The sequence below is a fragment of the Pelobates fuscus genome, chromosome 12, assembly GCF_036172605.1.
Source record: "Pelobates fuscus isolate aPelFus1 chromosome 12, aPelFus1.pri, whole genome shotgun sequence".
In the NCBI taxonomy this organism is placed as follows: Eukaryota; Metazoa; Chordata; class Amphibia; order Anura; family Pelobatidae; genus Pelobates; species Pelobates fuscus.
Window position 1 is genome coordinate 5,289,105 of NC_086328.1, and position 21,064 is coordinate 5,310,168.

Sequence of the window (21,064 nt, forward strand, 5' to 3'; positions counted from 1 at the left end):
CCTCAGTATTAAGGTTTAATTGCCGTGTTGGCATGTATTGCGGTTTGGGCACTCTAGCTCAAAAAGGTTCGCCATCACTGTTCTATAGTAATCCAAATTCCTGTATCTGTAGCAGTGGCTGTAAGACATGCCATTGTTTTAAGCCAGTTTTTACACATTAATGAAATGCATTCTAATGCAGCTGTTGCTCCAGTCTAATAACCTCCTATTTTACAAACTCCCCAGCTGACATCACCTGATTTCAAGCATCTGAAAAGATTACTTCCATTGCTGGAGCAAGTATCCCTCACTCACCCAGAGCTCGTTATCCAGGAGCTGGCCAGTGATCTCCGAATCAGCATCGCCACGCATTGTGCAGTACAGCTGCCACCCAGGACCAGCGGCCACCAGGTGACGGTGGCTCAGGATGTACAGAACAAGAAAACGGGAATGGGAGAACCAAGTGATGACCAGAGGCTCAATCATGGAGACTTCCAAGAGATAATGAGCAGTGCACGCCATTCTGATGTTCCTACTCGTGCAGCTGCTCTCCGCTTCCTGACACGTCTGCTGGAGCAAAGGCACCGAGAAGCTCTGGAGCACAAGGAACAGGCCCTAAAGGTGACTGAAGAGATCCTTGCCTATCTCCCAAATGTGAGCGTCTCCCTTGTCTGCCTGCTTTGTAACACCGTCCTGTTTTACAGCTGTTCCTGGATAATCTAGAAGAGGAGGATCCGTTTGTCTACCTGTCAGCAATTCAAGGTAAAGTAAGGTTTGTCTGACACGTGTATTTAGTCACCTTTGGTATGGTTACTAAAATCCAAATGTAAAGCTTAATTAAATGGGTGTTATGCTTAAAGGGACACTAAGCACCATAACCACTACAATGTGCTGTAATAATACATAATTGGTGCAAAGTTGAACAATGAGCATGAACATTCTATTGGTTTCCATGGTGATTGTTTCAGCTGTAGAGAAATCAGCAGGAACATTCCATTGGTTTCCATGGTGACTGTTACAGCTGTAGAGAAATCAGCAGGAACATTCCATTGGTTTCCGTGGTTATCCGGTTGTAGAGCAATTTACAGGAACATGCCATTGGTTTCCATGGTTATCCGGTTGTAGAGCAATCAGCAGGAACATTCTATTGGTTTCCATGGTTATCCGGTTGTAGAGCAATCAGCAGGAACATTCCATTGGTTTCCATGGTTATCCGGTTGTAGAGCAATCAGCAGGAACATTCCATTGGTTTCCATGGTTATCCGGTTGTAGAGCAATCAGCAGGAACATTCCATTGGTTTCCATGGTTATCCGGTTGTAGAGCAATCAGCAGGAACATTCTATTGGTTTCCATGGTTATCCGGTTGTAGAGCAATCAGCAGGAACATTCCATTGGTTTCCATGGTTATCCGGTTGTAGAGCAATCAGCAGGAACATTCCATTGGTTTCCATGGTTATCCGGTTGTAGAGCAATCAGCAGGAACATTCCATTGGTTTCCATGGTTATCCGGTTGTAGAGCAATTGACAGGAACATTCCATTGGTTTCCATGGTTATACGGTTGTAGAGTAATTGACAGGAACATTCCATTGGTTTCCATGGTTATCCGGTTGTAGAGTAATCAGCAGGAACATTCCATTGGTTTCCATGGTTATACGGTTGTAGAGTAATTGACAGGAACAGTTCCCAGAAGCAGTGTTTGAGGGACACTCGGTGTGCATGTTACTTGCAGAGCATGTGGTTTAGAGTAATCTGTATCCAATGAGCAGGATTGAGCTTGTTATATTACTAGATGTTCTAGAATGAGTCATGCAGTGTGTCTGCTGCTTACAGTATAGAGTAGAATGGGACAGGTGAGACACAAGGTGTCCGGATAGTGGATATTGATGATGGTTCCTAAATTGGGGACATGGTAATTTAAATAAAAACTCAGATATGGGGTAATGGGGAGAATGAATTCAGCTTTACAGAGTGTATGTTGGAGAAAGCTATGGGTATAGGAGGATCATGAGAACATTCAGATTCCTTCAAACTGTAAAAAGAATTCCACAATACTGATTTCTCTATAGTTCTATCGATTTATTTTATTTTTCTCTCCTTTTCCAATTTAGTTTTATTTATAGAAACCAGAATATTTTATCAGGTAAACTGACTTATTTTATCTGGACGTTGACCCGTACGTTTGTATTATTGACTATGGGACCCGTGTCCAAGTTTTCTAGGTACAATCTCTCCCTCACTGTCCATAATGATAGAGAAGATGGCAGATTCCTGGGAGGCCCAGTAATAGCAGGCAAAGTGTGTCCACATTGTTCCCGTTACACAATGTAAGCTGTGTTTCAGAGGCTTCCCAGGATACACACTAAAACAGCACCCTTTCATCTAGAAGCTTAAAGGCCTCACTTTAACCTTTAATAAAGTGCTTGCAGGGAGAGGCTAATCTGCAGACAGGCCCATCCAGGCATGTTCAGCATAGAGACCAAGACTCGGCCCATATCCTCAGACGCGGCTTACTGCTTGATTTTTCACAAAATGTTGGCTTGCTTGACTATAATTTTGTTAAAAGGTTACTCCAAGCAGTGATTTACAGTGGCTATGGTGCCTGCAGGCTGTATGTTTAGCGTTTCACTAATGTCAATTCTGTGCAAAGAACTGCAATCATTGCAGACAGCTGACACTCTCAGTCAATGAATGACAGGCAGCCTTAAAGGAGACCGGGGCCGGAAGAGGGCAAACCGCTGCAAAACAATTCGTCACATTACCAGGAAACTGGGCCAACAGGACAATATGACAAGCCATTTCTCACTACTAATGTAAATAGCTGCCGCGTTTTAATGTGTGGATCATTTAAACCTTCATTATTTACCCACTCAGGGATATTTAGTAACATGGGAAGTCAGTTCAGTGGATTTCGGGTTTTAAAGCTAAATTTAATTTCTCTTTCAAATACTTAATGAAAATCCCTGTCTGATGTGTTTCTAAAAAGCTGGGGGAAAAAAGAGTGCTTACCAGATACCAGGAAGCCATTACTTCCACCGTTGCATGAGGCTGTGGACACGTTGGCTTCCTTTATATATTCCTTACACACTTTACACAGCGCTAGTGTGAACACAAATGAGGTATTCCTTCACACTGCGGGCCATTGTCTATAGCATCCAAACCAGTTTGTGAAGGTTTGCTACATTTTTACCATTTGGTACGAATCGAATGAGCTACGATTTGCAATTCTTGTCATTTTAACTTTTATGTAATTAAACTGTGGAAAAGAGTGACATTTTGTACCAGCTGAGTGAGGGAGTCTGTGGTCTCCTTACTGGCCATCTGCAGATCTCTTATCCAGTCTGTTTAACCAGCTCCATGCTGATGAGACACACCAGGTCATAACTGCAATCCACAGCCGGTGTCTGGTCACTGACCATGTTGGATCAAAAACTGTGTTTTGGTTTTAAAAAAAATAAAAAGCTGTGTTTGTAACCATGGCCTGTCTGCTCATTTGCATGTCAAGCAGGGAACTCTGGGATAGTTATGGAAGCATGATTGGAAATTCCCCCACGGGCACAGAAAGTCAAATGTCCAGCTTCCAATGTTACTTCACAGTAATTTCTCTATTTGCACTGTCGGGAGTTTTATTGTGTTTGGTCCCACCACCTTGTTTCTTCAGGCATGGCCGTCCTGTCTGGGGAGTTTACTGAGCGAGTACTACCAATCCTTCTGGCTCAGTATGGGAATACTGCATCTCCTGACTGCAAAGTTCGAAGCCCAGAGACCAGAATGAAGGTGGGAGAGGTGCTGATGAGATGTGTCAGAGTAATGGGTAAGGTTATTAAATGTAGTGTTAAACTTACACTGTGTAGTAAATGCTGTATAAAGTTAGATTTTCTCCTGACCCCATTAATCCCAGTAAATGTAACACTTGCATAAGTTACCAAAAAGGACAAAAAGTTTTGTTGCCATGACAGAAAAAGTCTTATAATTCTGGAAACGTAAAATTACAGTCTGTGTATATTTTTATATTGTGTTCACACTGAAACACAACTGGGTTTTTTTTATTTATTTTTTTTTTTTTTAAACCAAACTTTATTTTCTTGTTTAACACAAAATAAAGTTTGTCCCTTAAGAGGCGGATGTAATAGGAGATAAAATGTTGGCGGAGGGAACGTCCCCATCACATCCCGAATGGGCCATAATTCCCAGAAAGTGATCAGTTTGTATTGGCAGCTACCATTCAGTGAGCTGTGACCTCACTCCATGACACAGAGGTTGGCACGTACTGCACCGCTCTGTGCGATGTGGTAAGGTCCATTTCAATTATTTCCTGAGCCGCGAGGCCGCCAGCTAACTTGGGCTTTTTGTTGCACTCGAGGTTTGTTCGTACATGTTATTGCCGTATGGATTGCTACAAGTCATTCAGTGTGTGTCTATTCACTGCCATCTGATAAATTTGTAATACTGCGATAGGGAAATTTAATATTGATATCTGTTAACGATACGGGCTATCTGCATGTCGTAGACCTTCTGGTTTAATGCTACCTCTCTCTAAGTGAGGACAGACTGCAGGACATGTATACTGTACCCTGCACCCAGTATTTTGGGATTTGCAGCCTTTCCCACATGCATTAATCGTGTGCCGTTCCCAGGGCAGGGAACGTGTTCCATCTTGCGTGTGGCAGAGTTAACGTGCATCGTCTGTCCCAACAGAAGACGAGGAGCAGCTTATTGTGAAAGTTCAGGAAATATTTACAAAAACACATCCGTCTGCACAGAATCTGCTGCTTTATAGAGAGAACGGATAATCTGATCGGAACACAGAACTTGTGTTATTTTTAATTCTAAAATGGAAGATGTCTTGTATGTAATTAACATGCTGATAGAATGTGTGTTTTAATATGTTTTATTAACCGTCACCATCAGATCTCACCACACGAGATTTGTGGAAAGTGGCTATTCTGGACTATATCCTTCTCATATTCAGCACAATCTTTAGTGAATAAAAGGTGCAGTGTGCAGATGATGCTGTATCTGTAATGGCGGGTTAGACTGTCTCTCACTACCATGTGGACCGCTAACGGAATCTGTCATTCATTGGCCGATTTTGTCAATCTATTGAATGAGGTATGGTCTCTGTGCATTCAGTGAGACGTTGGCAGGGCAGCAATCTCATTGAATAAATTCATTATCTGCTAAAGTACGGCAGCCAGGTTTACATCCAGGTAGGTCTACATATAATAGGAGGGTTCCATTAATACAATGCTACATTGCCATGTATCTGCACAAGGTAGAGATTAATACTCTATAATGGTAGGTATGGCCGGCTCTGCCAGTATTAGTTAATACAATGCTACATTGCCATGTATCTGCACAAGGTAGACATTAATACTCTATAATGGTAGGTATGGCCGGCTCTGCCAGTATTAGTTAATACAATGCTACATTGCCATGTATCTGCACAAGGTAGACATTAATACTCTATAATGGTAGGTATGGCCGGCTCTGCCAGTATTATACAATGCTACATTGCCATGTATCTGCACAAGGTAGACATTAATACTCTATAATGGTAGGTATGGCCAGCTCTCCCAGTATTAGTTAATACAATGCTACATTGCCATGTATCTGCACAAGGTAGACATTAATACTCTATAATGGTAGGTATGGCCGGCTCTGCCAGTATTAGTTAATACAATGCTACATTGCCATGTATCTGCACAAGGTAGACATTAATACTCTATAATGGTAGGTATGGCCGGCTCTGCCAGTATTAGTTAATACAATGCTACATTGCCATGTATCTGCACAAGGTAGACATTAATACTCTATAATGGTAGGTATGGCCGGCTCTGCCAGTATTAGTTAATACAATGCTACATTGCCATGTATCTGCACAAGGTAGAGATTAATACTCTATAATGGTAGGTATGGCCAGCTCTCCCAGTATTAGTTAATACAATGCTACATTGCCATGTATCTGCACAAGGTAGACATTAATACTCTATAATGGTAGGTATGGCCGGCTCTCCCAGTATTAGTTAATACAATGCTACATTGCCATGTATCTGCACAAGGTAGAGATTAATACTCTATAATGGTAGGTATGGCCAGCTCTCCCAGTATTAGTTAATACAATGCTACATTGCCATGTATCTGCACAAGGTAGACATTAATACTCTATAATGGTAGGTATGGCCGGCTCTGCCAGTATTAGTTAATACAATGCTACATTGCCATGTATCTGCACAAGGTAGACATTAATACTCTATAATGGTAGGTATGGCCGGCTCTCCCAGTATTAGTTAATACAATGCTACATTGCCATGTATCTGCACAAGGTAGAGATTAATACTCTATAATGGTAGGTATGGCCAGCTCTCCCAGTATTAGTTAATACAATGCTACATTGCCATGTATCTGCACAAGGTAGACATTAATACTCTATAATGGTAGGTATGGCCAGCTCTCCCAGTATTAGTTAATACAATGCTACATTGCCATGTATCTGCACAAGGTAGACATTAATACTCTATAATGGTAGGTATGGCCGGCTCTGCCAGTATTAGTTAATACAATGCTACATTGCCATGTATCTGCACAAGGTAGAGATTAATACTCTATAATGGTAGGTATGGCCAGCTCTCCCAGTATTAGTTAATACAATGCTACATTGCCATGTATCTGCACAAGGTAGACATTAATACTCTATAATGGTAGGTATGGCCGGCTCTGCCAGTATTAGTTAATACAATGCTACATTGCCATGTATCTGCACAAGGTAGAGATTAATACTCTATAATGGTAGGTATGGCCGGCTCTCCCAGTATTGGTTAATACAATGCTACATTGCCATGTATCTGCACAAGGTAGACATTAATACTCTATAATGGTAGGTATGGCCGGCTCTGCCAGTATTAGTTAATACAATGCTACATTGCCATGTATCTGCACAAGGTAGACATTAATACTCTATAATGGTAGGTATGGCCGGCTCTGCCAGTATTAGTTAATACAATGCTACATTGCCATGTATCTGCACAAGGTAGACATTAATACTCTATAATGGTAGGTATGGCCGGCTCTCCCAGTATTAGTTAATACAATGCTACATTGCCATGTATCTGCACATGGTAGACATTAATACTCTATAATGGTAGGTATGGCCGGCTCTGCCAGTATTAGTTAATACAATGCTACATTGCCATGTATCTGCACAAGGTAGAGATTAATACTCTTTAATGGTAGGCTCTGCGAGTGTCAGTTGTTTATTCTGTATAAGCAGATCTGGCAGTATGACTGTGACATCAGGGATTAGACCTTGAAGTTAGTGATCAGGGTTAGACATGCTGTAACCGTGTGCCTTTATGTTTGATCCTTCACCGCTGTATAAACTATTGTAATCCCTACCATAGCCCAAAGCCTTCTAGTAATAAGCGTATGATTTCAGCTCCGAGCGGTGCCTGCTTCCTGGGTGTGGGAAACCAGGTATACTGTAACGATTTCTGGGTCACGATCAATGTGCAGACATATCATGTCTTAATAGCTCCAGGTGCCAGACAACTAGCATTAACTTAACCCATGTGTGGCACAGACTGCACATTTACAAATCAATATATTGATTACCCCGCCCACCCCCTTACTGTGTTCATATGATGGTCTGTAATTAATATTCTATATACAGATATTTAATAGCTAGAGCTGACTTTTTTACGTTTTAAATTGGTTACTTAAAATATCTATTTTTGAAGGCCAGATATGTCTAGTAATGTATATGAAATTTTACATAGCTGGGTGAGATAATATCAGTTTAAATGTCTTCTTTACAGGGGACATGGTTTCCCAGTACAGAGACCTCCTGATACATGCTTTTCTTAGTGGCTGCAAAGATCACGATGCCTTGCTGAGGGCCAGCAGCCTGTCTAATCTGGGGGAGCTGTGCCAGCATCTACAGTTTGCTTTGGGTCCTATAATACACGAGGTAGGTACACCCATCCCGTCCTCTAACATTGTTGAAAATGATGCTATTGAGTTAAAAAAATAATTTCCCCCCCAACAGGTTAGCAGCTGTTTATCGGCCATGGTCCGGACAGACCCCGAAGCTCAGGTGCGAAGGGCAGCTACACACGTGGTGGTCCTTCTTCTCCGAGGACTGAGTGAAAAAGTCACAGAGGTGAGAAACTCTGGGACAATGTCTTTAACCTAAGGAAAAAGTTACCTGTTTGTACATTTAAATAACTAGAAGTTTTTAGTATCACTCCAATGGCCATTAAAGTGTAAGCTCACCTGCCACATTTAAAAACCATTCACCTTGATTTCTAAATCCCTGCACACACGTATCAACCCTGTTAAAGGTTAACAAGTGTGTAGGAGTTTAGAAAAATCCCCCTCTCTGTCTCTTTAGAGATTTAACCTTATAGCTTAAAGCAGCAAGGTGAATGGTTATTGTAAGACTCCCCTAAGAGGCCTTGACTTGAAATAGTGCGCTAGTAACTTTAAAAAAAATGATTTTTATTGTATGTATTGGGGCTGATGTGATAGTCATTGCTGCCGCCCACAAGTAATGGGAGTTTGAGCACAGCGCTTGAAGTTTTAAACTGTTGGACCAATCTGTATTCGGGTGTCTGTCACCCACATTCCCAATCTCTGGTGTATCATGTATCTCCCAGATTGAGAACGAGGGTAATAGAGTACTAATTGTACATGTCTCTTGATCGGTTATGTCTGCCAGTTACTGCGTAAACTAATTTTGAATGCTTGATTTACAATAAATGTTCAATACACAAATCTCAAGGTTGACAGATGTATCTGGGCTTCTAATATCATTATTTTATTTTGGGTTGATGTTCATACTATAGTAATTGATATCCGTGCAGTCTGTAACCGCATCTGATCTTCCACGGTAAAGGCCAAACTCACTAACTAGCGAGCTATCCCTGTGTCCTGTCCATATCAATATATAGAATTACAATACTGTATAATCCTAATGACTTGCCTACCAGCTATTGATTAATATATAAGTAAAATAATTTTTATTGACCCAATAGGATTTCAGATGTAGTAATGCACGCAATTATAAAATTATTGAATTTGAATTTATAGTGGCCATAATGTCAGTCGCTCACCATGGATTGACGAGTTTAATGGCTTTCCCTTTTTGTAGTAGTCAGCCACTCGTGTCGTCACTGAATTTTAGTTAATTTATGCGGTTACCGTGGTAAAATGTATAATCAGCATAGACTGATCTGTGCACACGGTATCCAGCTTCCCCAGACAGGGATTCCTACACTTTACAGATATTGGTTTAGGTTTGTATTTAAACCTTTCACCCTGCATCTAGAACAGGGGTATTCAACCTTTCACATGTTGTGGATTACATATCTCCTGGTGCTTTGCCAGCTTTATGGCACTCCTAGAGCATCCATCCTCGCTGTTACCACAAATTAACCAATAAAATTATTTACGTGACTTACGTGGCTGGATTGCCTTCCTGACCCAGTGCTTTCTCTAGAATTCAGGGTTTTCTGATCTCTAGTGAAGGAGTGTCTGCTTTATAAAAGACAAAAGATAAATATTGTACGGTAATTTATTTTCACGAATTCCCCCTAGCAAGAAAATAAACATTGTTTAATGTTTAAAAATCAAAAGAGAATACATACACAGAGTGAATCCCATGTTCTCTGTGAATAAGCCTGTCCATTAATAAAGATAATTATCTGCAGAGTAAATAAACGTGGTCTTCTGTAACTTCTAAACCATTCTATGAACGGATACCTTGATACATAGTTTCCAAAGTTGCAGCCACTTTCGTAAAAAGCAAATCGTCCGACAGATCTGGTTGTGATTGGGGAAATAATGCTGCCCTCCTGTCCTCCGATAAGAAATTCCTGAGGATCATACTCTGCTAGTTTATTGCTTCCCAATATAATCCCCACTAAAGTCGATTGCTTTGGTAAAGGGACACGGGTTATTTTAGTTTGGACCTCCTAGAAGGACATTTAACCTCTCTCACCGTGCATCCACAATAATATTGGTTTGGTTGTACCAAATAGCCATTAACATGTTCTTGTATGGTGCCCCAGTCTGCGGGATGGGATTGTGGAAATTAGACTGGTCGGTGCACGGCTCAGGATTTGAATCCCGATATATATACTGGGAATTCAGCACTTTTTAAGTGTTTGACCTTCTTGTTTTCGTGAAGGGAAAACGTATAGAATAATTCTATGGTTTGAGAAAGACTGGGTTACTCACTAAAATGATTGGGAAATCCGAGTATATTTTAAACTTTACGCCAAAATTGCTGATATGGAAGAAAATAGACTTGGGATGTTTTTTTCTAATTCAACTCTTTTGAATCCCTGCAAGTTCTCAGCGACTAGCTCTGATAAATCCTTGTACCAGAATAATATGCTGCAGTGTTTGATGCCTACCTCATTCCTATAGGAAGAGTTTGAATTCTTTTGGTATGAAAAACTACACCTTCCGTGGCAAACAATTGCTGTTGAAATCCCAACCTCTAAAATAAAAAATGTTAAATATATATACATGCATTATCTTCCCAGGACTGTAACCAATCCAAACCTGGCTTAAATCTCCTCAATAAAGAGGGTTTTCAAATGTATTTTTCTCATTAACCAGCAGGCTGAAGTGGCATCATGTAAAGGGATCCTAACCTGTCCTGTGCACTAATAAACTTGTGTTACATAGAAACATAGAATGTGACGGCAGATAAGAACCATTCGGCCCATCTAGTCTGCCCAATTTTCTAAATACTTTCATTAGTCTCTGGCCTTATGCCTATCCCACGCATGCTTAAACTCCTTTACTGTGTTAACCTCTACCACTTCAGCTGGAAGGCTATTCCGTGCATCCACTACCCTGTCAGTAAAGTAATACTTCCTGTTTAGCTGAATTTTATGTAGTCTGATCACCACAGCTCCTTGGAGTAGTTATGGTGCCGGGATTCTTTTTCTATGAAGCTGAAGCTGTTCCTGTAAGAGAAAAGATTCCCTAAGCTGTCCAGCCTCGAACAGCCGTGTTAGCAGTCCACCAAGGCACATTTTGTGGAAGAGAATAATTTGCATTATTGTCGGTAATGCTTATCATGAGTGCAAAAAAAAAAAGAGAGACAGTTTTCGGATCATCCCCCTGTAAAATTCTAGGTAGTTTAAATTTTTTTTAATATTTTTTATATTGCATTCCTGGCTTTTAGGGCACCACAAGGCATGCCATGTATATTAGATGCTGCCTGTATGGGTACAGCCCTATTCACATGGCATTCCTCTGTAGATGCCCAGAGCATGGGGTGATGGTGTTATCCTTAACAGGATCCTGCAGAGGTACATATTTATCTACATGTCTGCACTACACAGCCAGGTTAAGGAACAGTCCAATCACTAGAACCACTACAGTGCACAGTAGTGGTTATGGTGCCCTGTAGTAAGTAAGCAGTCAAACTGTTTTTTAACACGGTCTGAATTCTTACCTGGTGTGTGCCGGGTGCTACTCCACACCTCCTCCCAACAGCTAGGAGAACTGGGACCTCGCATAGATAAGCATCTGGTTCCCTGAATACTGTAGTGGAGGTAGTGAGAGGCTCCTGCTGGATCGCCGGGAAGAAGTCAAACTGTTCTAGAATAGTTATGGTGCCTGCAGTGTTCCTCTAAATATGGCTTACTGGTGTGAGAGTCCTACTTTATCAGATTATAATCATTTCCTGTGTTTGTTGGTAGAGAGAGTATTTGTAGAAGGAATATAAACAGTAAACACAAGACCAGAGTGAAACATCCACAAAGCAACGACACCACATGTTACCCAGGATCTGAAAAAATATCAATAAATAGTGTCTGCGTAGCGGCTCTGGGATTGGGCTCTTCACAATAAAATGTAAACACGATAGTGTAGTGACCCAAAAACGTGGACAGCACTAAAGATTCTAATATACAGTGTAGCACATAAAATCATAGAATTGCTAAAACCAGCAGCAACCACCCAAACAAGTGACTTCTGACATCCAAAACCAAGATATAGTGTAGCGCTAAATCATTACTCTCTATAAATGGTCAATTGGTATATCTCACCAGAACAAATATTTTCATGGAATCATCTGAAAAGATACATACAAAGCAAATATAGTGCCGGCCATCTCATCTTAAGTATTTTAGTTGTGCACACTTATTAAAAATTGGGAGTTCACACTCACATTTCCCAGAGCCTAAACAACCCTGGCTCTGGGTGGGATAGGCTCAGGTGATATTGTAGTGAACTGAAGAGAAGAGACACATTCAATCTCCTCCATTTGAATTCTGTGACGGATGTATATTTAAATGTATGCTGGCGAGTTGTGGTCGGAGTGTCCCTTTAAGGCTCCGGAGATCCCTGATAGCTGATCTTGCACTTTTTATCTGCATTACAGCAGTGAATTAATGGCCCACGGCAGGATACTATGGTGATACAATAGACTGCTTCCTCTACCTGAACACACACCCTTCTCTCCCAGATCAGATCCTTTACTTATTTCATTCAATGTACAGACTGGCGGCAGTCTGCTCTCGCTGGCTCTGTCAGGGTTAATGCCTTGGCACACCGTGTGAGAGTATTTTAAGCTCAGCGTCAGCACAAGTTCAATTTCTTAATTACCCGCTGTGATAAACTGCCAATTTCTGCAATTCTCTTCATTTTTCATTAGCGTTTGAGAGTGGAGGCAGCCGCCCCTGTAATCTATTTATAGTCCCAACGCAGTATTTTAGTGTCAAAATCTCCTCTATAAAGAGCCATTTTGAGAACAGCCAATCTGCAACAATGTTAGATTTGCTCACAGATTTTACCACCGAGAAAGAGCTGAGCTCCATCTCTGGCGTAGACTATTATTAGCATTGGGAATGTCATGCTGGTGCACACTATAGAGAAGATATGTAGAAATGGGTAATTCTCATTTACTATACCGCATTATGAAAAGAAAGGACCACGATCCTGGCTAACTCTATTTCCTACTTCGTCGGTGTTATATTTTAATATTAGTATTTTTTTTATTATGCTGTACCATATTTTAACAACGCAATGTTTGTCGGCCCAGGACATACTTGAAAACGAGAGAAATCTCAATATATCCTTCCTGGTAAAATATTTTATAAATAAATATCAACACCTTATCGCAATACTCTGAATCCTGGCTGAAAGTACATTTTATATATAACAAAGGGCGTATTATAAACCATGCTTTCGTTCATAGCGGGCACAGCAAATAGCCTGAAGGCCTGTCTAGTGTGCAGGTGGATCCGATTCCTCATCTGTGGACATTACTGGCCTCCCTATTACAGGGATATGGTGGCGAGGTTCCGGATTGAGGTTACTGGCCTCCCTGTTACAGGGATGAGGTGGCGAGGTTCTGGATTGAGGTTACTGGCCTCCCTATTACAGGGATAAGGTGGCGAGGTTCCGGATTGAGGTTACTGGCCTCCCTATTACAGGGATATGGTGGCGAGGTTCCGGATTGAGGTTACTGGCCTCCCTATTACCGGGATAAGGTGGCGAGGTTCTGGATTGAGGTTACTGGCCTCCTTATTACAGGGATAAGGTGGCGAGGTTCTGGATTGAGGTTACTGGCCTCCCTATTACAGGGATAAGGTGGCGAGGTTCTGGATTGAGGTTACTGGCCTCCTTATTACAGGGATAAGGTGGCGAGGTTCTGGATTGAGGTTACTGGCCTCCCTATTACAGGGATAAGGTAGCGAGGTTCTGGATTGAGGTTACTGGCCTCCCTATTACAGGGATAAGGTGGCGAGGTTCTGGATTGAGGTCACTGGCCTCCCTGTTACAGGGATGAGGTGGCGAGGTTCTGGATTGAGGTTACTGGCCTCCCTGTTACAGGGATAAGGTGGCGAGGTTCTGGATTGAGGTTACTGGCCTCTTTATTACAGGGATAAGGTGGCGAGGTTCTGGATTGAGGTTACTGGCCTCCCTGTTACAGGGATAAGGTGGCGAGGTTCTGGATTGAGGTCACTGGCCTCCTTATTACAGGGATAAGGTGGCGAGGTTCTGGATTGAGGTTACTGGCCTCCCTGTTACAGGGATAAGGTGGCGAGGTTCTGGATTGAGGTCACTGGCCTCCTTATTACAGGGATAAGGTGGCGAGGTTCTGGATTGAGGTTACTGGCCTCCCTATTACAGGGATAAGGTGGCGAGGTTCTGGATTGAGGTCACTGGCCTCCTTATTACAGGGATAAGTTGGCGAGGTTCTGGATTGAGGTTACTGGCCTCCCTATTACAGGGATAAGGTGGCGAGGTTCTGGATTGAGGTTACTGGCCTCCCTATTACAGGGATAAGGTGGCGAGGTTCTGGATTGAGGTCACTGGCCTCCTTATTACAGGGATAAGGTGGCGAGGTTCTGGATTGAGGTCACTGGCCTCCTTATTACAGGGATAAGGTGGCGAGGTTCTGGATTGAGGTTACTGACCTCCCTGTTACAGGGATAAGGTGGCGAGGTTCTGGATTGAGGTCACTGGCCTCCTTATTACAGGGATAAGGTGGCGAGGTTCTGGATTGAGGTTACTGGCCTCCCTGTTACAGGGATGAGGTGGCGAGGTTCTGGATTGAGGTTACTGGCCTCCCTGTTACAGGGATAAGGTGGCGAGGTTCTGGATTGAGGTCACTGGCCTCCTTATTACAGGGATAAGGTGGCGAGGTTCTGGATTGAGGTTACTGGCCTCCCTGTTACAGGGATGAGGTGGCGAGGTTCTGGATTGAGGTTACTGGCCTCCCTGTTACAGGGATAAGGTGGCGAGGTTCTGGATTGAGGTTACTGGCCTCTCTATTACAGGGATAAGGTGGCGAGGTTCTGGATTGAGGTTACTGGCCTCCTTATTACAGGGATAAGGTGGCGAGGTTCTGGATTGAGGTTACTGGCCTCTCTATTACAGGGATAAGGTGGCGAGGTTCTGGATTGAGGTCACTGGCCTCCTTATTACAGGGATAAGGTGGCGAGGTTCTGGATTGAGGTTACTGGCCTCCCTGTTACAGGGATGAGGTGGCGAGGTTCTGGATTGAGGTTACTGGCCTCCCTGTTACAGGGATAAGGTGGCGAGGTTCTGGATTGAGGTTACTGGCCTCTCTATTACAGGCATAAGGTGGTGAGGTTCTGGATTGAGGTTACTGGCCTCCCTATTAAAGGGATAAGGTGGCGAGGTTCTGGATTGAGGTTACTGGCCTCTCTATTACAGGCATAAGGTGGTGAGGTTCTGGATTGAGGTTACTGGCCTCCCTATTAAAGGGATAAGGTGGCGAGGTTCTGGATTGAGGTTACTGGCCTCCCTATTACAGGCATAAGGTGGCGAGGTTCTGGATTGAGGTTACTGGCCTCCTTATTACAGGGATAAGGTGGCGAGGTTCTGGATTGAGGTCACTGGCCTCCCTATTACAGGGATAAGGTGGCGAGGTTCTGGATTGAGGTTACTGGCGGCCTCCCTGTTACAGGGATGAGGTGGCGAGGTTCTGGATTGAGGTTACTGGCCTCCCTGTTACAGGGATGAGGTGGCAAGGTTCTCGATTGAGGTTACTGGCCTCCTTATTACAGGGATAAGGTGGCGAGGTTCTGGATTGAGGTTACTGGCCTCTCTATTACAGGGATAAGGTGGCGAGGTTCTGGATTGAGGTCACTGGCCTCCCTATTACAGGGATAAGGTGGCGAGGTTCTCGATTGAGGTTACTGGCCTCCCTATTACAGGCATAAGGTGGCGAGGTTCCGGATTGAGGTTACTGGCCTCCTTATTACAGGGATAAGGTGGCGAGGTTCTGGATTGAGGTCACTGGCCTCCTTATTACAGGGATAAGGTGGCGAGGTTCTGGATTGAGGTTACTGGCCTCCCTGTTACAGGGATGAGGTGGCGAGGTTCTGGATTGAGGTTACTGGCCTCCCTATTACAGGGATAAGGTGGCGAGGTTCCGGATTGAGGTTACTGGCCTCCCTATTACAGGCATAAGGTGGCGAGGTTCCGGATTGAGGTTACTGGCCTCCTTATTACAGGGATAAGGTGGCGAGGTTCTGGATTGAGGTTACTGGCCTCCCTATTACAGGCATAAGGTGGCGAGGTTCCGGATTGAGGTTACTGGCCTCCCTATTATAGGCATAAGGTGGCGAGGTTCCGGATTGAGGTTACTGGCCTCTCTATTATAGGCATAAGGTGGCGAGGTTCTGGATTGAGGTTACTGACTAGGAAATACAAAAGATTTGCAATGTGTTAGGGCAAAGTAAAAAGGAAAGTAGAAATATAAAAAATGGATTAGTTACAGCCTCCATATTCTGACATCTAATGAAGTGTGTATCAAACTGACAGCCTCCTGCCCAAGTAATGTGTGACTAATTGCAAGCTCTGTGACCCAAGCCGTCTGTGCTTAGCTCAGGCTAGCTGTCATAGTGCTTGGACAGATGTTGGCCGATTGTGTGATGGAATGGTGATGGTCAATGTGTGACCATCACCATTCCATAGTTTAATAGATAGGAGCCAGACGACTGGATAATTACATGATATTAGGGAGTGGTAATTAACGAACCAACTCATTATTTGACAATACCCCTCTGCATGTAATTCCAATGTGCGTGCTTACTGTCGTTTATGAGTCTTCGTGGGATGGGATTTCAGATTTTTTTTTTTCCCCACCCGAGGCTTCCAGATACAAATTTGCATTTCTGATCACTCTGGTTAGTTAATGCCTTAACATGTTCCCCTGCTAAGCACATCCTCAGTCTGGTAATTACTGAGGAAGGACCTTAACCCTTTCAATGCAGACTACTCACCACCCAAATCGGGTTTACCCTGTCTTGTAGAAACACAAGTTTGTGTTGCCAAATTCTCCCAGCAAACATCGCTACTTAATGCAGTAAATGAAATGATTCAGAAAAGAAATATATTAGATCTACTAATCAATTAAAATGTAGCGAGATATTAATTCTGCTTGCTCCAGGGAAGCACTCTTCCTGTGATATGGGCATGCCAACCCTAAATTGCGTGGCCCTAAACTAGGAGTACAATGGGATTATCTGATAGACGTGTGCAGGTAATACAGTAGGAATATTAGGAGGAGGTCATTTATTATCAGTCCTGAGATCATTCAGGAGGACCGATTGCAGGCATGGTACCTGGAAGTGATGTCCTATACATGCGCTCCCTGGCCCCGTGTTAGGAAGAGCTACATCGAAAAATACAGTTTTTATGCTGCATTTGTTCTCGCCTTGATATATTCAAGTTTGATTTGTTGCTTGAACCCAATTCTAACCAATATAAAGCTTTATCATTTAATGTGGGGACAGGACGGGAGAGTGTATCACAGTACACAGATGAGAGCAATGTATTGAAGACTATAAATAGTGTAGCAAGGATGGGGTTAAAGACGGCAGCTGTTTATCACACTCTGAGTTTTGTATAGTATGATAGAGGCAGCGTTAGCGAGGACTCGGTGCTGCCGCAGTGTGTGGCCTCCAGTGCAGCTTAGTGTCCTTGACTTGACAAACCATTGTAAAGCTTGATAGACAGAGAGGGTGTGTGCATTCTGGGTGATTTGTTCTGGGGAGGGAGGGAGGGGGCAGGGGGGGCACTTTTAAGAGGTTACACAAATTATGACTGCATTCTTGCTCATTTTCGTTTTATTAGGATAATCCTGTGCAGTCTGGTTTGCATACCCCCTTCCCATCTAGTTGCCTAATCTTATGTCTCACACCTCTTACTGTGCCACCCACCCCCATGGTATCCTGAACAGTCATCAACTACAGAGCCAGGAGCCTTATATTGCACGTAGCAGTGGACGCGGTATACAGGTTTTATCACATCCCTGCCGTATGGGAGATACATCAATCTTATTGTGCAGCCGCTAGAGGTTTCTGTGCTATAATCAGTACTGGTCTTAGTGATTCCTAGAATGGTCACTAACACACATTGACCAGCACCACTTCCGCAACTTTCCCCAATCGCGTGATTCTTTTATTTTCCTGTAGCAATGCTGATTACCTGAGCTTTCCGTATAATCCTCTCGGTAATAGCTGTGGCATCCTGTGGGTTTTTAAGTACTTTTCTGTGAATGTGTGGGTGCCCTCCATCATTTTACGGTGTTTGCATTTTATTCCCCTGTTGCTTTATATAGCACGCTAGTCGTACAGGTTTCCAGTATGTTGTTTCAATTAACAGACACGCACCGTTTTAAATCAGTTTCCATGGTAGCAGAATAATGAGCCCTAGTCACAGCTAGGCCCACAGCCTTCACTGTCTCTCCAGTAAACATGGAATCTAACGTTATTGAGGTTGGTGCCAGCCATTTCTCTCTGTAAGATCAGCTGTAGCCCTTGCTGTAATAATGCAAGGTCATAGACGGATATCAAGGCACGCGTGCAATAGTAATCAGCCACCGGACACCTTGAACACAGGTGAGCATCACACTCACAGCTTCTCTCTAACTTATCTAAACGAAGGAAGGGGCTATTGGTGGGAGGGCCTCAGATCTTTTTACTGTCACAACAAAGACTAAAATATAGAGATCTTCACACAGTATGATATAGCATAAATACCGGACATATTGCTGGAAACCAGGTACATATACTTGTCTGTCTGTACAAAGATGCAAACACCAGGACAGATTTATAACGTTTATATAAAATAAATCTACGGTATGTGTAAAGCTTATGGGGCTGATATGTGAATTTAGGCTTTTATGGGCTCCGCCTTTCATTCTCTTGTACTGGTCCCTGATGTGTTTGGATTGGGAGAAACCACCACCCAATCCGAATACAGCTTCCGTTTTGTTTATCCCTCCTGGCAAACCAGTTGCCATGATTACTACTTAATGTTTGTTATTGTATTGATGTGTTCTACTTCCTATAAAAGGGAAACTATATCCCATCCCACACAAATGCTGCCATTTGTACAGATTGGATTAGCTGAAATTTGGATTGAATGAACAGTTTAAACTTGATATGGAAGGAAACCCAATGAGACTGTTGAACTATTTCCTCTGACCCCTATCCGTCTCTGGTTTCCCCCACAGGTCTTGCACGACGTCCTGCTGGATCTATACCGATTGCTGAAATTTGTGGTGCGATGCGAGACGGACTCAGTCTGCGTGCTTCATGCACAGCTGGCTCTAGAAGAACTGGACAGGATTATAAGAGCTGCGCTACTGCCATCACAGAAACTTGAGAAGAAAATCGTAGTCCTTCCTTAGCAGATTTATACCGACTGCCATTCTTGTACACGATAAATTCCTGTAAACCCAGATTGTGTTACTGCGTTAAGCCTGTACCTTGGAATTCAGGGACAAATATCTTTTAATTCCTGATCATAAAATATATTGACTGTATCTTACGCCTGGTGTGGGGGCTATAAGAAAGAGCAATGGCGGTGGTCTTTTTCATGCCATTTCTCCATTGAATGAACGCTGGTATTAATAGTAATCTAGTTAACAGTTGCCACTTCTAAAGTCTTAGAGCCGATTAAATGTTATCCAACTCTCTGGCTGCTAGCGTTTGTTTAGTCCGCTATATCTTTCATGATATATTGTGTTTGAGTCTGGCAATCCTCCCTAGACTCATTGAATGGTTAAAGGGACAGTCCATTTACCATAGTACCATCAATGGTACAAGGATGTCCCAGTCATTGTGCCTTATTAACATTCCTCTCTCCGATAGACTATGAGAGACCGGTGCCATATCTAGATGAAATAATGGAAAACCATAAATGGAGCTCTGTGATTTGTACAGCAATGTTTTAAACTGCAGGGTTAAAATGGGGCACATGGTACACGGACCAACATCGAGATGGACAGGTCTGATTACTTAATCCTATAGTGTTCTGTTTTCTTGCAATGGTTTTTGACATATGGTATATGTAGGTTGGGCTACATAGGATGTAATATATAAAAGGAATATGTTTCATATAAGGTATTGCGTGGTGTTAAAGGGACACTACAGATACTAGGCTAGCAGATATTCTTGTTTCTGTGTCAGTTTCACAATTTGTGCATAGAGTCCGGGTTACAAGGGTTCACATCGCTTGATATGGAATCTGGGCATGGCGGCTCGCTGTATATGGTGCTTATAGTACCCCTTTATGTAAATAAAATTACTTGCAAAATTTTATTCAAAATAAAGAGTTGGAGTTCTTTTTCCATTTTGTCTGTTTATTTTTAACTTTGTTGTCATTTGTTTAATTCCTCCCCAGCATATTATATATATATATATATATATATATATATATATATATATATATATAATTTTTTTTTTTTTTTTTTTTTCCCCCCAAATTCTGTTTGTATACGTGGGTGGGTCTTTTGTGCTCAGCATCTTACAGTTATTGCATTCTCAGAGGCAATGTAAGCTGATAATGTTAATTAGCCTTTTCATTGTTAGCCACAAACTAGACTTTTGGCTGAATGCAGCCATCACTCAGCAAAGCAAGCTCATTAACACAATGATATTGCTACAAGGAAGAGCCCATGAGATAATGTCGTCAGATTGCCTAAGTAAGGCTTAAAATCGGAACCACACACACAAAGAAAAAAGACCGCAATTAAGAGAAGAATGTTATTGTGAAAACATTGATTCCCATTGGCCTGGACCGTTTTCCTGGATTGCAGCAATGAACTCTCTATGGAATCTTGTGCTGCAGCTATCATGTCCTTGGCTTCACTCCCCGGTCACCGCAGGTAGGTGTAGGCCTGAATTTGTTTATGGATGAGGTTTCTTTCTGCTCACAAGAGGAGAGAATGACTGGCCTGTTCCTTGCTCCCATCCCAGATCCTGTTTCACTCCCTCCAAAACAAGGACATTTTTGTGTTTAATGAAAGGGGGAAAAAATGAGGTAGAGAATTTTATTTATATCACAGAGGGGGGGAACAGGAGGGAGTGGTAGGCTGGCCGTCCTGTGCAAAGGTAAGGGGTGCATGATCGGTGTTATTACATATACATTATCGGACCTTTTATATGGAGGGAGGGCAAAGGACTCTTGGAAAATGTGGTTAAAGGTGAAGGCACTGAGAGAGTGTTAGCCACCTGCCACCCCTTTGCATTTCAACCAGCATGTGGCGGCTGAGAGTTGTAGGAGTACCAGCTGTAGTAGAA

The 21,064-nt window shown here is 42.7% G+C and overlaps 1 protein-coding gene across 1 annotated transcript in view; it reads left to right on the plus strand.

Annotated features, from left to right (window-relative positions):
* TANGO6 (transport and golgi organization 6 homolog) overlaps nucleotides 1–19,419 on the plus strand; it is a 41,476-nt gene extending 22,057 nt beyond the window's left edge. The window contains exons 13-18 of the mRNA XM_063437785.1: nucleotides 226–600; nucleotides 684–741; nucleotides 3,640–3,792; nucleotides 7,793–7,944; nucleotides 8,023–8,136; nucleotides 18,994–19,419. Coding sequence (XP_063293855.1) covers nucleotides 226–600; nucleotides 684–741; nucleotides 3,640–3,792; nucleotides 7,793–7,944; nucleotides 8,023–8,136; nucleotides 18,994–19,170 — 1,029 coding nt within the window. The 3' untranslated portion in view covers nucleotides 19,171–19,419. The remainder of the gene's footprint in view (nucleotides 1–225; nucleotides 601–683; nucleotides 742–3,639; nucleotides 3,793–7,792; nucleotides 7,945–8,022; nucleotides 8,137–18,993) is intronic.
* Nucleotides 19,420–21,064: the final 1,645 nt, after the last annotated feature.